The sequence below is a fragment of the Bacillus rossius genome, chromosome 3, assembly GCF_032445375.1.
Source record: "Bacillus rossius redtenbacheri isolate Brsri chromosome 3, Brsri_v3, whole genome shotgun sequence".
Classification (NCBI taxonomy): domain Eukaryota; kingdom Metazoa; phylum Arthropoda; class Insecta; order Phasmatodea; family Bacillidae; genus Bacillus; species Bacillus rossius.
Window position 1 is genome coordinate 87,128,546 of NC_086332.1, and position 14,738 is coordinate 87,143,283.

General features: G+C 35.8%; 1 protein-coding gene across 6 annotated transcripts in view; it reads left to right on the forward strand.

The window, feature by feature from the left end:
• The window catches only part of LOC134531007 (sodium/potassium-transporting ATPase subunit alpha), a 349,143-nt gene that overhangs the window by 301,198 nt on the left and 33,207 nt on the right, over positions 1-14,738 (forward strand). For all 6 annotated transcript variants that reach the window (XM_063366437.1, XM_063366436.1, XM_063366441.1 and 3 more), the window contains one exon: positions 2,606-2,862. In XM_063366437.1, coding sequence (XP_063222507.1) covers positions 2,606-2,862 — 257 coding nt within the window. The remainder of the gene's footprint in view (positions 1-2,605; positions 2,863-14,738) is intronic.

The following is a 14,738-nucleotide window of genomic DNA, read 5'->3' on the forward strand; positions in this document are numbered from 1 at the left end:
TGTTCAAATTTTATTTAAGTAATTAGTATATAATATTGTGATTAAATTAAATTTTTAAGGACTATACTAAACAAAATTATCTATCAGCTGTGGACTCGACCAGACTTAATGACTCAAAGGTATAATTACTGAGTGGGGCTTGAATCGACTCATTCTGAAATATGCATACTCATCCTTCGCTGATTATTTTTACACACAACACAATGGTAAGGCTTCTGTTACAACTGCCCAGTGGTCTCCAAGTCTTGATCCAACCAACAAAAACATTTAGTCTGCTACTGTTTTACATTGCTCTTATCATAGTATTTCATTTCCTATCACTGTGTGGATTACAGGTCACCTGATCTAACTCAGAAGTTGTTTGATGGGTGTTACATGTTACCCTCATCCTATGTATCTTAACCATCAAAATAGTTTTACTGTTTTTTTTTATTAAAGCTCAGTTTTTATTCTTTGGCTTTTCTATTTCTCTTTCTCTGCCATGAAGATTTTATGATACATTACAAGAAAATTATAACCATATTACTGCACACACCCTTACATATGCATAGAAGAATGACCCATATTTTGTCTGCTTGGACTTTTATCTGTAAACTGGCCCTTTGACCGAGTTATGGCAAAAGGTTTTTTTTTTCCTTCGTTAAATTATTAATTTGAGTTCTTGACCTAATGGCTCATTTTTATTTTGATCTTAAAGTCGGTGTGGCAAAGTTCTAAAGATCTAACACAAAAAATTCAAAAGTCAAATTTAGAGGTTTTATTATCATTGAATTTGCATGCACTTAGGCTGTTTTCAATTACCTATAATGGCTATAATACTGGACAAGATTATGTAGCGAGTTGTGATAAAACAGAAATAATATCGCAAAGCATGCCAATACAACATATAATATCGAAATGCAAGTTAATACATTTTTAGCACCAAAATGTAACTAAAGACATGAAAACAATCAGAAATTTGACAAAATTTTACTCAAATTAGAAAAGAAATTGTTTTATTGTGGTTAATTAATTAAATGTAATTCATGTAACATTAATTTTGTACCAGTATGTGTGTGCTAAATCTATTGGAATGAAATTAATATTATATTGTTTTGATCTTGCATCTCTTAGATTAAGCAACACGTTTTTACATTAATGATGGCACATGTTTCAAACACACAAAAATTGCTGATTTATTTTTATTTTTCTGAGTACATAGTTCTTTTTTAGACAAGATGATTATTATTATTATTATTATTATTATTATTATTATTATTATTATTATTGATTTTACTGTATATGTGCATCAGATGTCAAAGTAAGACTATTTTGGTGAAATTAGTACTAAGAAATATTTTAGTTTCATATTTGTTGAATAATACATGTTTTTAATGAATAAATACAATATGTAAAAATAAAAACATTGAAAAGAAATCTCTAGTTTTAAAACTGAAATTGTCATAAAAATAAAACCATAAAATCTTGTCCCTACTGATAATTTGAGAACATACTGTACCTGATGATGTGATGAAGTTTACACATTAGCTTGCCATGTGTCACGCTGGGTTCTGTTCCTTGACCAGGAGTGGCCATGTGTCACGCTGTGTTCTGTTCCGTGACCAGGAGTGGCCATGTGTCACGCTGTGTTCTGTTCCTTGACCAGGAGTGGCCATGTGTCACGCTGTGTTCTGTTCCTTGACCAGGAGTGGCCATGTGTCACGCTGTGTTCTGTTCCTTGACCAGGAGTGGCCATGTGTCACGCTGTGTTCTGTTCCTTGACCAGGAGTGGCCATGTGTCACGCTGTGTTCTGTTCCTTGACCAGGAGTGGCCATGTGTCACGCTGTGTTCTGTTCCTTGACCAGGAGTGGCCATGTGTCACGCTGTGTTCTGTCCCTTGACCAGGAGTGGCCACGTGTCACGCTGTGTTCTGTTCCTTGACCAGGAGTGGCCACGTGTCACGCTGTGTTCTGTTCCTTGACCAGGAGTGGCCATGTGTCACGCTGTGTTCTGTCCCTTGACCAGGAGTGGCCACGTGTCACGCTGTGTTCTGTTCCTCGACCAGGAGTGGCCACGTGTCACGCTGTGTTCTGTTCCTCGACCAGGAGTGGCCACGTGTCACGCTGTGTTCTGTTCCTCGACCAGGAGTGGCCACGTGTCACGCTGTGTTCTGTTCCTCGACCAGGAGTGGCCACGTGTCACGCTGTGTTCTGTTCCTCGACCAGGAGTGGCCACGTGTCACGCTGTGTTCTGTTCCTCGACCAGGAGTGGCCACGTGTCACGCTGTGTTCTGTTCCTCGACCAGGAGTGGCCACGTGTCACGCTGTGTTCTGTCCCTTGACCAGGAGTGGCCATGTGTCACGCTGTGTTCTGTTCCTTGACCAGGAGTGGCCATGTGTCACGCTGTGTTCTGTCCCTTGACCAGGAGTGGCCATGTGTCACGCTGTGTTCTGTCCCTTGACCAGGAGTGGCCATGTGTCACGCTGTGTTCTGTCCCTTGACCAGGAGTGGCCATGTGTCACGCTGTGTTCTGTCCCTTGACCAGGAGTGGCCACGTGTCACGCTGTTTTCTGTTCCTTGACCAGGAGTGGCCATGTGTCACGCTGTGTTCTGTCCCTCGACCAGGAGTGGCCATGGGGATCGCCGGGTCCGACGTGTCCAAGCAAGCTGCCGACATGATTCTGCTGGACGACAACTTTGCCTCAATCGTGACTGGGGTGGAGGAAGGCCGGCTGATCTTCGACAACCTCAAGAAGTCAATAGCCTACACACTGACGTCCAACATCCCCGAGATCTCCCCCTTCTTGGCATTCATCCTGTGTGACATCCCGCTGCCTCTTGGTACAGTCACAATCCTGTGCATCGACCTGGGAACAGACATGGTGAGGATCTGGTGCTGCACTCTAGTTCAAAATTAAATCTAAAACTTAGGTAGTATACAGTGATGTAATGCTGCTTTCATAGTATCTGTTGTGAAATCTCAGTACAACATACATACCTTAAAAAATCCCAAGATTGTTAATCTTGGATATTAGAGTTCCTTAAAGTGGAAGTTAAAATATATCTTAATTACGTTATATTGTTCCATGTAAGGTAATTTGTAGTGAGATTTCACTGCACATTAAAAAATAATATTGTTTGTGTTCAGGGTGACCAAGATATAACATTCATAGTAAAATCAAAATACCGTATTTACTCGCATAATCGTCGCAGCAATTTTACCAAATTTTATATTTAAAAAAAAAGTGAGGTGCAACCATTATGTCAGGAAAAATTTAAAATATAATTTTAAGTAAAAAATTTTAGTAAATTGCTTGAAAATGCTAAATTAAAGAAGTTAATATCTAGGTACATGGTACCTATACGTAATATTTATTTACAATACGCGCAAAATAAACAAAACAACTTTTGGTTACAAGAAGTTTGGCAAAATAAAAATATAGTATAAACACAAAATTGTGAAAAAAATCAATAAATAAAATACATTTCTAAAACACATTCAGTCTGAACACTCACCAAGTTTATCTATTCATTGTCTGAACTAGATTCTGATGCATCAGATTCATTTGCCGGGACGTCAACGTCATCTTGGTCGCTGCTGTCGTCACTGTTCTGGCGCCAGATCGTGTCGTCCCCCGTACCGTCTAGCGCGCACGAGATGCCAGTCTTCTTAAAACTCTTCACGATTATCTCATGAGTAATGAGACCCCAACTTCGCATTATCCACTCGAAAACCAAAAGCAATGATGGTCGCTTCAGCTTATTCCCTTTCGTCAGTTCTTGCGTCCCACTGGCCATCCACTCCCCATGCAGGCGACGGAGATGTCCCTTGAACGGCTTGTTCACGGAGACATCTAGGGGTTGCAGCATCGATGTCAGGCTTCCTGGGATGGTAGTAATATCAGTCCTCGACTCTTGCAAACTTCGCTTCACTTCCTCAACCAAATGAGCGCGGAAGCTGTCCCACACCAACAAGGCCTTTTGTTTCAGGAGACACCCTGGCCGTCGCTCCCACACAGTCTTTACCCAGTCCTTAACGAGCTCAGCGTCCATCCAACCCTTTTCTTGAGCACGGACATGTACGCCTGGAGGAAACTTCATTCCCTTAGGCAACATCTTCCGCTTGAAAATTACGTAAGGCGGCAACTTCCGCCCATCGGCCGTCACTGCAAGCATTACTGTGCAACGCATCCGCTCAATTATGCTTGACTGCCCCTTCTTGTTGACCATGGTGTTCTGCGGCATGTCAAAATAGACCGGCGTCTAATCTGCATTAGCTATCTGCGAGAGGAGGTAGTCATTTGTTTGCCGCATCCGCAAAACAAAACGCTGGAACTCGAACACTTTTTTGTCTAAGTCCTTCAGCAACTTCTGGCAAAGGGATGTCGTCCACCGGAGTGAAAAATTTTCACGTCATTTAAATCTCAATGTATCATATTATTTTTAACAATTTCGTAAAGCTCAGGATCACGATCAGGGTTAGGTATTTCAGCACAAATAATATTGTCAATTTAATCCGGAGTGATGCGATGTTGAAACCATAAAAGTATATGAATATGCGGAAGACCTCACTTTTGCCATTCCGTCGAATACATATAGCATCTCACTTCACCGAATATTTTCCCTTTTATCAACAAATCCATGACCTTTTTTACCTTTAATCGAAAAACACGCGAAATAATATCGTATCGCCCACCCACGACTGGCCTTGAACTGGACGTGCGGTATGCCCTGCACACGTGCTTCGTCTCTACCCTTGCACATGATCATTTCTAGAGAAACACTGCACGCATTGTTCCTTAACTCACAAATGTACTCAGTCACTTGCGCATCCACTTCAGGAAACTTCCCACGCTTAGGCCCTCGGAGAGCTCGCCTAGATGAACTTGTGTTATTCAAGTTGTCATTTTGTTTTCACAAGTCACGAACAAGTTTTTCGCTTACTGAAAATTCTCTTTCCACGGCCCGATTTCCGTGCTCTTCTGCAAATGTGACTACGCGCAACTTGAAAGCGGCAGTATACTAATTGTATTTACCCATATTCTCACAAAATGAACTTTCTCAAACTCTCCAATTACAGGTACTTTCCACTCCAACGCAAACGAGATAAAACAATGGCATCACAGCATCTTATCTTCCACACACATTCCTTCCTCCCACACGGCCAATTAGGACATGCCGCTCAAGGTTGGACCAATGATAAGCGCCACACGCCACGTGAAAGCAGGCTGTTCCATTGTGTTTACGGCTGTTCCATTCGCGCCTCAGTCACCGTCAATAAATTAAGGGTGCGACGTTTATGGGGAGAATCTTAAATTAGGCGTCTGCGAGCAGAAGATTTTCACTTCGAGTCGAGCTCGAGCGAGTTTGCTAAAATACTCGCGAGTATCGAGTCGAGTTCGAGTTTTTTTTTTTTTAAGTTTATTGCACATAAATTTACTGTGATGGAGTAATAAAATGTGAGAACTTTTGAGAAAAATATGGAAATAAAAAAAGAAACCATTATCATTGTTAGCCTACTAAATTAAAAAATTCGATATTCCTAAAGTATTTGGAATTTCTTATCTCCGCCGGTTGATTTGAAAAGAGGAAGTGAAAGAGCATAGAATAAAAGTATTTTCAGATTTTTAGCATTTTTTTTTCGCATATACCGTTACTCTACATATTTACCAAATTGTTTAACCTCAAAATTAGTGTCAAATATCTGTAACTTGTCATTAAGTTTAATCAATTTAAAGTAATAAAAATAGAAGCATTTTACTTAATTCAATTTACACTTGCAAAAAAAACTTACGCACAATAAACCTACATGGAAATTAAAGTCTTTTTCAATGTCCTGTAGTCTGAAATATGTTTACTCATGTCATCAAATGTAGAGCTGTACTGAAGAAGCCGATTTTGCCAATATTTAGTTGAATCGGCATTTCTGCCAACTTCCAATACTCTTGTTAATTTTCGACCGATATTACTGAAAAACGAAAGAGACTGCCATAACCTAAAAATCCACGAGTACCCTTTTCACTTTTCGTAGTAGTACTACATTCTTTCAGATCACATTATTTCTTAGCAACATGTGCCAACCGTACATATCAAGATTTAACATCCTTTTTTTTTTCAATAATGTTCTTTTATTTTAATATGTCCTAAATAAATACATTACCATCACGGTAAATACACATCTCGGTTATTACGGCAACTATAGTGCAAATGTGGTAACTATCATGCTTCTGCAGTAGTTATGGTATCTACAAAGAATCTTTAGTTCTTTTTATGGTAATTATCTTAAGATAACTATTGGAATTGTACTGTAGTTATGGTACATCATCCATATTTCTTCGTAAGTTGTTGTTCATTTGTATTTTCTTCATATTTATATTTACGTGCGCCATTACTGGCAGGAATTTTCATAAAAATGTTAAACGGGACTTTATATCACACATTTAATGGTGTAAATGATGAGACCCCGGACAATTTAAATGCTTTTTACAGTAAAATGCGGGAAATGTTTCCGCATAAGGCGGGAAATACTTCCGCATAAAGGAGGAAAGTGATACATTAATGCTATGCGGAAAATTATAGAAGTAAAAAAAATTAATCACGGAAATTCGTAAATCCCGGGTACGTAAAAATGATGTGTTCATGTATACGGTCGATCATGTTACATTATAAAGTAAAGGATAATAGTGTTGTAAGACTTTTATTCCGATATAATGAGAGTTTTTTTTCTATAGGTACAGTGCAAGAAAAGCTCGCTCGAATTTCGAGTTGTTGAAAAGCCACGAGCTCGAGTTCGAGTATTACTAAAAAACTCGACTCGAAACTCGAATTTCGAGTACTCGCAGGTGTCTATCTTAAATACCAAATTTGTTACCTCAAACAATGGGTGCGACGATTATTCGAGTATATACGGTATTATTGGTTCTGATCAGCTATATTATGCACTCATTACATATTTACAATTTATAAATTTAAATCGATTGTATGATTAGAGATAGCCAAACATTTTGGTTTTTAACAGATTACAAAATTTCATAAAAGTGTTGATAAACTTATTTAGAGTTTGACAAACACTGTGCATGTGTGTTGATGAAATCAGTGGCGGAATTGGCAGTTGCCTTTAGTAAGGAGCTATCTCAGCATTGCCAGAGTGATGTTGGGAAACCATGGAGAACTGACATCAGGAGGAATGTACCATGATCGACCTCTGGCCCTTCAAAATTTGAGTCCAACTTTATCCTATCACACAACCTTGCTCTGTAATTTTAAAAGTCATATGTCAGTGATTTCAAGTTTTGAATTTTCACTCTGGAGGGAAAGTCAGAAACAAATAATATAAAAAACTCATCTGTCATTTATTTCTTTGGAATGTTATGTCTTGCCACACAATGAATGAAATTTCAAGAATTGGTCTAACCTCTGTTGTGTATTGTTTACAGTGGAATTTTAAATCTTGTATTTGGATGTGCATCAATGTCCAGTTCTGCATCAGTGTTTCCTGATTTCCATTACTTGCTGATTTTTAATTTTAACAACTGCTTATTAATTTATTGCAGGAGCTGTTTTTACAATATTTTATTAATGAGGTGCTGATACATGCTAGATGAGTTCATTACCTAATAATAACATGATTAATGAATAATATATTATCTCTGTTGTCTTCATTTTCAAGAGACCTGTGACAATGACTGCCATTACATCTTGGCTTGCTTCATTGACGTGGCTTGTAGGGAACAATTCATGCCCAATAAGTTTTCAAAACTTACATGATCACATTCAAAACATATGTTGTACTTCAGCCCTTCATTCATGACATGAGAGTACATCTCTGCTTTGCTAATGGGGTGGCTGCAAGAAATTTGTTTTGGTATATGATGTACATATTCCAATGAAAACAACAATCATAGTGTAGGAAAGCTTCACAGTGTTGTTTATAAAATAGTTAACTTTGATGAAACATTTTGAAAAAAACTTCAGCTGTGTTTTATTTGCAAATGACCTCTGGAGGAAGAGCCATTTTCAAATTTCAGGTCACAGAGAAATTCCTAATAATAAATTAGACTGGGCTAGGACACTATTTCCAGTTAGTTTCATTCTTTCAGTGTTGCACAATGCAAGTCCCATTAAATAAATTCAGTTGTATTACCAGGAAAAGTGTGCTGCACTATCTAGATACTGACACACACTCTCATATATTTTGTTTTTTAATCCAAAATAGGATAACAAACAGACAACTGCATACAGCCATATAAGTAAGAAAGGAATTCAAATGAATCAACTTCCCATGTGTGCTCCCTTCAAATCGCAGGCAGAAACCACAATCTATAACAATACTCACTTCTCGAAAGATTTCACATTCAGTTAAAAAGTGTCTAACCTCACATGTGCAATAACAAATAATGTTTTCTCTTGTTGCCTCTTTGACCTCCAAACCCAAGGTAAAGGCATATAATCATGGTATTTTCCAACACATTTCAATTATTAGTGGTGGAATAATACCAAAGATGAATGAAAAATGTTTTAGTTAAAGTCGAAAATAATATTTGGATTCTTTGTACTATGATTCTACACTTGTGTTGGTTTTTGGTATCAAAGTGTACTGTAGAATTAATTTAGGCCTGTAATTAATATGCACATGCTTGCCCTTCATGAATGGTAAAAAACTTTATTTTAAATAAATTAATCTAATTAATGCAGCACCACATTAGTTATAGTCATCTCATTTGAAAAATAACTAAAATTACCACTCTACAACACAAAAAGAGATCTAAGTGTAAAACAGCTGCCAAATATTAAGATAATTGTTGACAAACAAATTACTATTTCTAAATTTTCATTGCACACACACACAGCAATCACACTCAAAAAAAAAATTAATAATGCATTATTTTATTTATTTACCCACCTTTACTTTGCTGTACAGTAATAGCTTAAGTAATGTTATTGACAATATAAGTCACTAGAAATGTGATATGTATTTACAAGCCATACTTTTAAATTTATATTCACAGACTATCAGTTTACAGTTTACTATCACTTTACTGCGAGTAATACGTTCTTACACTCCCTATGCTCATGTTAAAACAACAATAATGGATACTCTATGCTGTCACAGACTCACAGCCAACATGTAGTCAGTAATTTTCACTGTTTATGACAGGATAACAAATGTTACATTTTTAACATGTTATTTAATGTAAAATAAAGTGCAATCTAAAGTATAAATAATTCTTAGGTGTAATTCACAAATTATTTATTTAAATGACATTAGTTAGATAGAACAAAAAATTTTTTTGAGGAATCATCCATATGGTGATAGCTGGCATTTTACAGAGTTCACAAACCTACAAAAATTACCGTTAAACTTAACAAATGACTTAATAGGTTCAGCAAAAGAGAAATGGTTAGTTCTGCACGCCACCATTGTTGGTCACCCTGTGGCCTGCAGCTATTTTTTGGCTTGCTGAGGCGTGGACAGTGACACGCAAGACTAACAGGAAATCACTGATCAATTTCCCAATAAATCAAAATCATAGAAGGTAGCTGATTGCAAAATTTAAATTTGTAATTTATTAGTGATGGGTTGGATCCCAATTTTCTTGAATCCGAATATAGAATTTGAATATAAAAAAGTACTTCGAATATATCTTTTGAATCCAAATCTAGGTCTTAAGGGTCCAAAATAAAATAATGTACAAAAAAATATTAACTATGGTGTTGAAACATTTAACCCTTTATATATTTTATTCATGAAATAAGTTTCAGAATTAATATATATATTATCAATATATAATTATAATTACATGTTAAAAGTACAATATCTTTGGAAATGTTAACAAGATAGGGGTCGTCCATTAATCACGTGATGTTTTTTTTAGCAAATTTTTAACCCCCCCTCCCCCCTAGTGATTTGTGGTAAGGTTTCAGACAACACCCCCCCCCCCCTCCCCCATTAAATCACGTGTATTTTTTGGTGCAAAATATTTTTAAAAATTTCGGAATATTATCTTTAAATATAGGTATAATCTAATTTAATTCTGAAAAATTAAGCACAGTGATAAAAATGTCCAGACACACATTTAGGTTGCAGGTTTATTCTCTCTGGCATAAAAATAATAAAGGAAAGGCTTATATGTGATTTACGCATGTATTCGGTGCCAAAATCACAGTCTTACTGGCGACTGGCAAGCCGAGCCGGGTGGTACATGTTGCGGCGGGCGGGGATATTGTTGCCTGGCTACGGCGAGTCAAGGTCACACATCGCTTTTCGGTTTAGTAGAAATCGGGCGGAAAAAAAAATACACGTGATATCTTTCTACACCCCCCCTCCCCCCTTGTGATATTTCGTGATTTTTCCCGACCCCCTCCCCCCCCCCCCCTTTCGAGCCTCACGTGATTAATGGACGATCCCATAGGTATGAAGGAAAAAAATTTACCTAGTAAACTTCAGAGGTTATCAGTGTTGAATTTTTAATTTACTTAATTTCCTTTAAAATTTTTCTTCGGATATTTAATCCTTCGAATACTAAGAATTTGAAGGTATTTAAAAATTTGATGATTTGACTGGCCCATCACTAATATTATACTTTTCAGTAGCAATAAATGAGAGCTGCAATTCTACTGATGTTAATGCTCATTGCATGCACTTATATTCTAACAGAAACCAAAATGGAATAAAATCAGGGGATGCTTAGGTGACCATACAAGATTAAAATTGACCTATTAGATTATTTTCCCCTAGAATTGGAGCACACTAACATAATGGGTCAGTTTTCATCTGGTCACAATAATGATGTCACCTGATAATATTTTGTTGTTCAAGAAGTTTCAGGCATATAAAGTATGTATGATTTTCCTCAGTATCTTTATAGCTACAATATAAGTTTAAGAAAATTAGTAGTTATATCTCTTGAAGCATTTACAACTTTTTTTTTATGTACAATAAGATGATTTTAATTAAGCAAGCAGTTGTTCTCATATAATCTCATGACCTTTTAACATTTGACAAGGATTTGATTCAACTCTAGTACTAGTCCTGTGTGTAATGTAGGTGCCGGCCATCTCTCTGGCCTATGAGGGACCAGAGTCCGATATCATGAAGCGAAGCCCGAGAAACCCTTTCCTAGATAATCTGGTCAACGAGAGGTAACGTTGTTTTTAATCACTACAGAATTTGAAGCTGTTTCCCTGCAAAATATGGTCGAGCTTTTGTTTCCAGCTCTCCATGTACTCCTAGCATTACTTCAGTCAGCTAATCAGACACAGAGTTGTTTTTTCCAGCTGTATAGCACCTGTTTATAATTATGCCAGAACTTGCATTTAGTATGTTTTTCAGTAGTAACCTGTATTATAAAAGTCAATCTCTATCATCTCATCAGTGATAATGTGGTAAGTATTTTTATCTATACTAACAATGTACCTGCAATTTTGTCCTGAATATGTTCTAAGTATTTCTTACATTTCAGGGTTTTGAATATTACATTCAAACTAATCTTTCATTTGCAGCATATGTTAATGATCTTGGTGAACTCATTTAAAAATGCTTTACTTTGACAGGAGCCAACATTGTTGATTATGTTATTTACATGATACAGTTGAATATTGTTGTGTAGTACATTGTACATAGAATAAGTGAAACATATGTGTGCTGAGAGAAGGAAAAATATAATGTACAAGGGAACAATATGTATTCATTATCGTTCTTCATTGTGTTTAAAGTAGATTAGTGTTCATTGTCTAGTATAGGTAGTGTTCATTTCATTTTTTAATAGTATCAGAATATATATATTTTTTATTTTTTGTGATCAATGTTAGCAGTAAAAAATATTAGCATTCTTGCACTGGAAAGTAAGTTTAGCTCAAATAAATTTGATTTGTTTGTTCTAGAACAATAAACTGATTGTGATTTCAAAACAATCATGTTATTCATATATTGCTTTGCAATTTGTTTTGAAGGTCTAATATTTGTAGTGTAACTTAAATAGTATAAAAATGTTTATGTAGTTATTTACAGTCAACTTTATATCCAAGGACAGTGAGAATGGCTTTGTTACTGAACAATTTGAAGTATTGCTGTGCCTCTAGCATTGAGTTTACCAAAAATTTTCTTGTTCAAAGTAAAGAATAACCAGATCAAGGTGATTTGTTTTCCAAACTGTGGTAATTTTATTATCACAGGAAGTTTTAATACAAGTAATTGCTGCACCTTTCTGTTCACACATTTTGCGTGCAAATTTGGTTTTATATTCTACAAATTAACTTGAACTTATCCAAGATTTTAAACTTGCAGTTCAGGATGTGCGAACAGTTCGAAATAGAGTTCTGCGGATTTATAAATCAAAACTTAACCCAATTCATTACAACAAGGCTTATACGTACCACCAAATACAAAAACTGTGTAAATTTGCTTGCTTAATAAATTATTATTATTAAGTATGAAAATATAGCATCATTGAAAAAGATTGCTGGGATTCTAAACTGTTAACGTAAAATAAGTATTAAATAGATAAACATATGTGGCTCCTTAAAATGCTCTGAAAAGTTAAAAGTTTAAAACCTAACTTAGTACTCTTTGATAAGAGTGCCATTTTTGCTCTGGTAATGTTTAGATGATATTCAATTTCCTACCATGTTTTCTTATTCGTGTTCACAGTTAAAGTGGACACGAAAAAGAAAACTGAGCGAGTGCTGGTAGTGGGAGTTGTGTGGTGACGTTTCCATCCACAATAGAAACCTCCAGATAAAAAATCCTTGAATCGGTGGCTGAAACAGTTCCGAGAAACTAGTAGTGTTGACAAAAGAAATTCTTCTGGCTACCAGGGTAAACTGAGGAAGAGTTGGAACACCTAAGTCAATCCTGCCAAAAGAAATCAATAGGTATTGTAAGTTTGACATTAAGAATTTCAAAAATTCAAAATTTTTGCAGAAATGCTTGAAGCTCTGCCGTTACAAAATTAAAAACAAAAAAAGAAAGAATGAAAGTCAAAAACCTGTGGAATTTGTTGTTTTCCTGAACTGATTTATTCACCGATTCAAGGCTGTTGTCATTTGAAGGTTTTTGCTTGTGGATTCAAACGTTTGCCACTTATGTTGCACTGCAACAACCAATTTCATTTTGGCATACCACAACACAAACTGAGCCTTCTGTTTAATTTTTCACATCTGCCACGCGGAAGTGAACATGGTAGTCTCCCATCATTACTCCTACTACCAGCGCTCGCTCTCTTTTAAGTCTCATGGCCACCCAAGGTCACGGGAAAAATTTACTCTGTTCTGTGGGGATACATTAAATACATTGTGTATGCTGAGAATATAACAAACATCCAGCACCTTGAAGTGAGGAACGCTGCAGAAATAGCCTTTTTAACTGTGGACGGTAATCGGAAAACATGGTAGGAAATTGAATACTGCCTAAACACCACCAGAGCTAAAATGGCACCCATATCAAAGTGTACTAAGCTAGGTCTTAATCTTTAAAGAAAATAATAATAAAAATAAAACTTTTCTGAACTTTTTAAGATAACACAGACGTACCTATATTCATTAAATATTTATTTTACTAAAACAGTTTCGAATCTCAGCAATCTTCTCAATGATCCTGTATTGTTTACAAGTTCCCTGCATAAAAAATTATATTTTTCATTTACAAAATATTATTTTATATAACTTTTTGACATTTTCTGACTGCAAGTGTGATAACTGAGAAAATCAAAACAATATTATGTGCCATGACTCACCAAAGAAAATGAGATAACATATTGTAATGAAACAGTGATATTTAGTGAAACGTTGCTCAACTTGTAGACTGTTCAAACTCATCTCACATGTATGTTAACAGAAAGAAATCAAAATCAAAATCAAAATCAATTGCATATTTTTGCATAGTTAGCTGTCCAGTCAAATTTTTAATATTTTTGGGATATACAAATAAAGGAACTGAATGGATTGAACTTAAACTTTTCATTTTAAATATAGTGTTACTTGCTAGTTCACGATGGAGTTAGACTTTATTTATGCAAGATTCATTTAACAGTTATTAAGGCTTCGTGTTATATGTCATGTTGAACCGTACCGATTGTGCTGAAAATCCGTGGACGATTGTTAAATTACATAATATTAATAATTCAAATGACGAAAACATGATTGAGAAGTCAAATCGAGTGGAAGAGAGATAGATGCGGCGCAAGCGTACAATGAGCGTAACGGGACACATCGTAGTGGGACAATGTGCATTATGGGACATTTTTTCGTGCGTGCAGCCGGCGTTCATCTGTTTATTAGACGTTGTCACGTCAATAATCTCTTCGTTAAAGTAATAAACATATTTGAATTAATGAGTGCAAATAAAAGTAAATTTATCAATTAAATTGTAGATTTCATTTCACTCCTTCTTTGTATCCATACAAAATAGTGATAATTCAATAATAAAGATTCAATTTTATTCATAAAAGTATGCAATCATTTCATCAATGTTTTGTTATGACATTGTCACGTTAAACTATCGTCCGTAAATCGACTTTACAGACAACCAATTTTTTTTTCATATATAAATTTGTGTCAGTAATCCGTAAGATGATCATTGTTTCATGATAATACTCAATAATTAGCTGAAAGGTAAAGCACACACAACCTTAAAGGTTAGATTTATATTAAAATTTTATGTCCCTTTAAGTATGTAGTTCGTAGTACATAGTAAGATTAACGATACTGATTTTGACATAAAATGTTGAAATTTTGATAGCGAGGCAAGTTCCATTTAAAA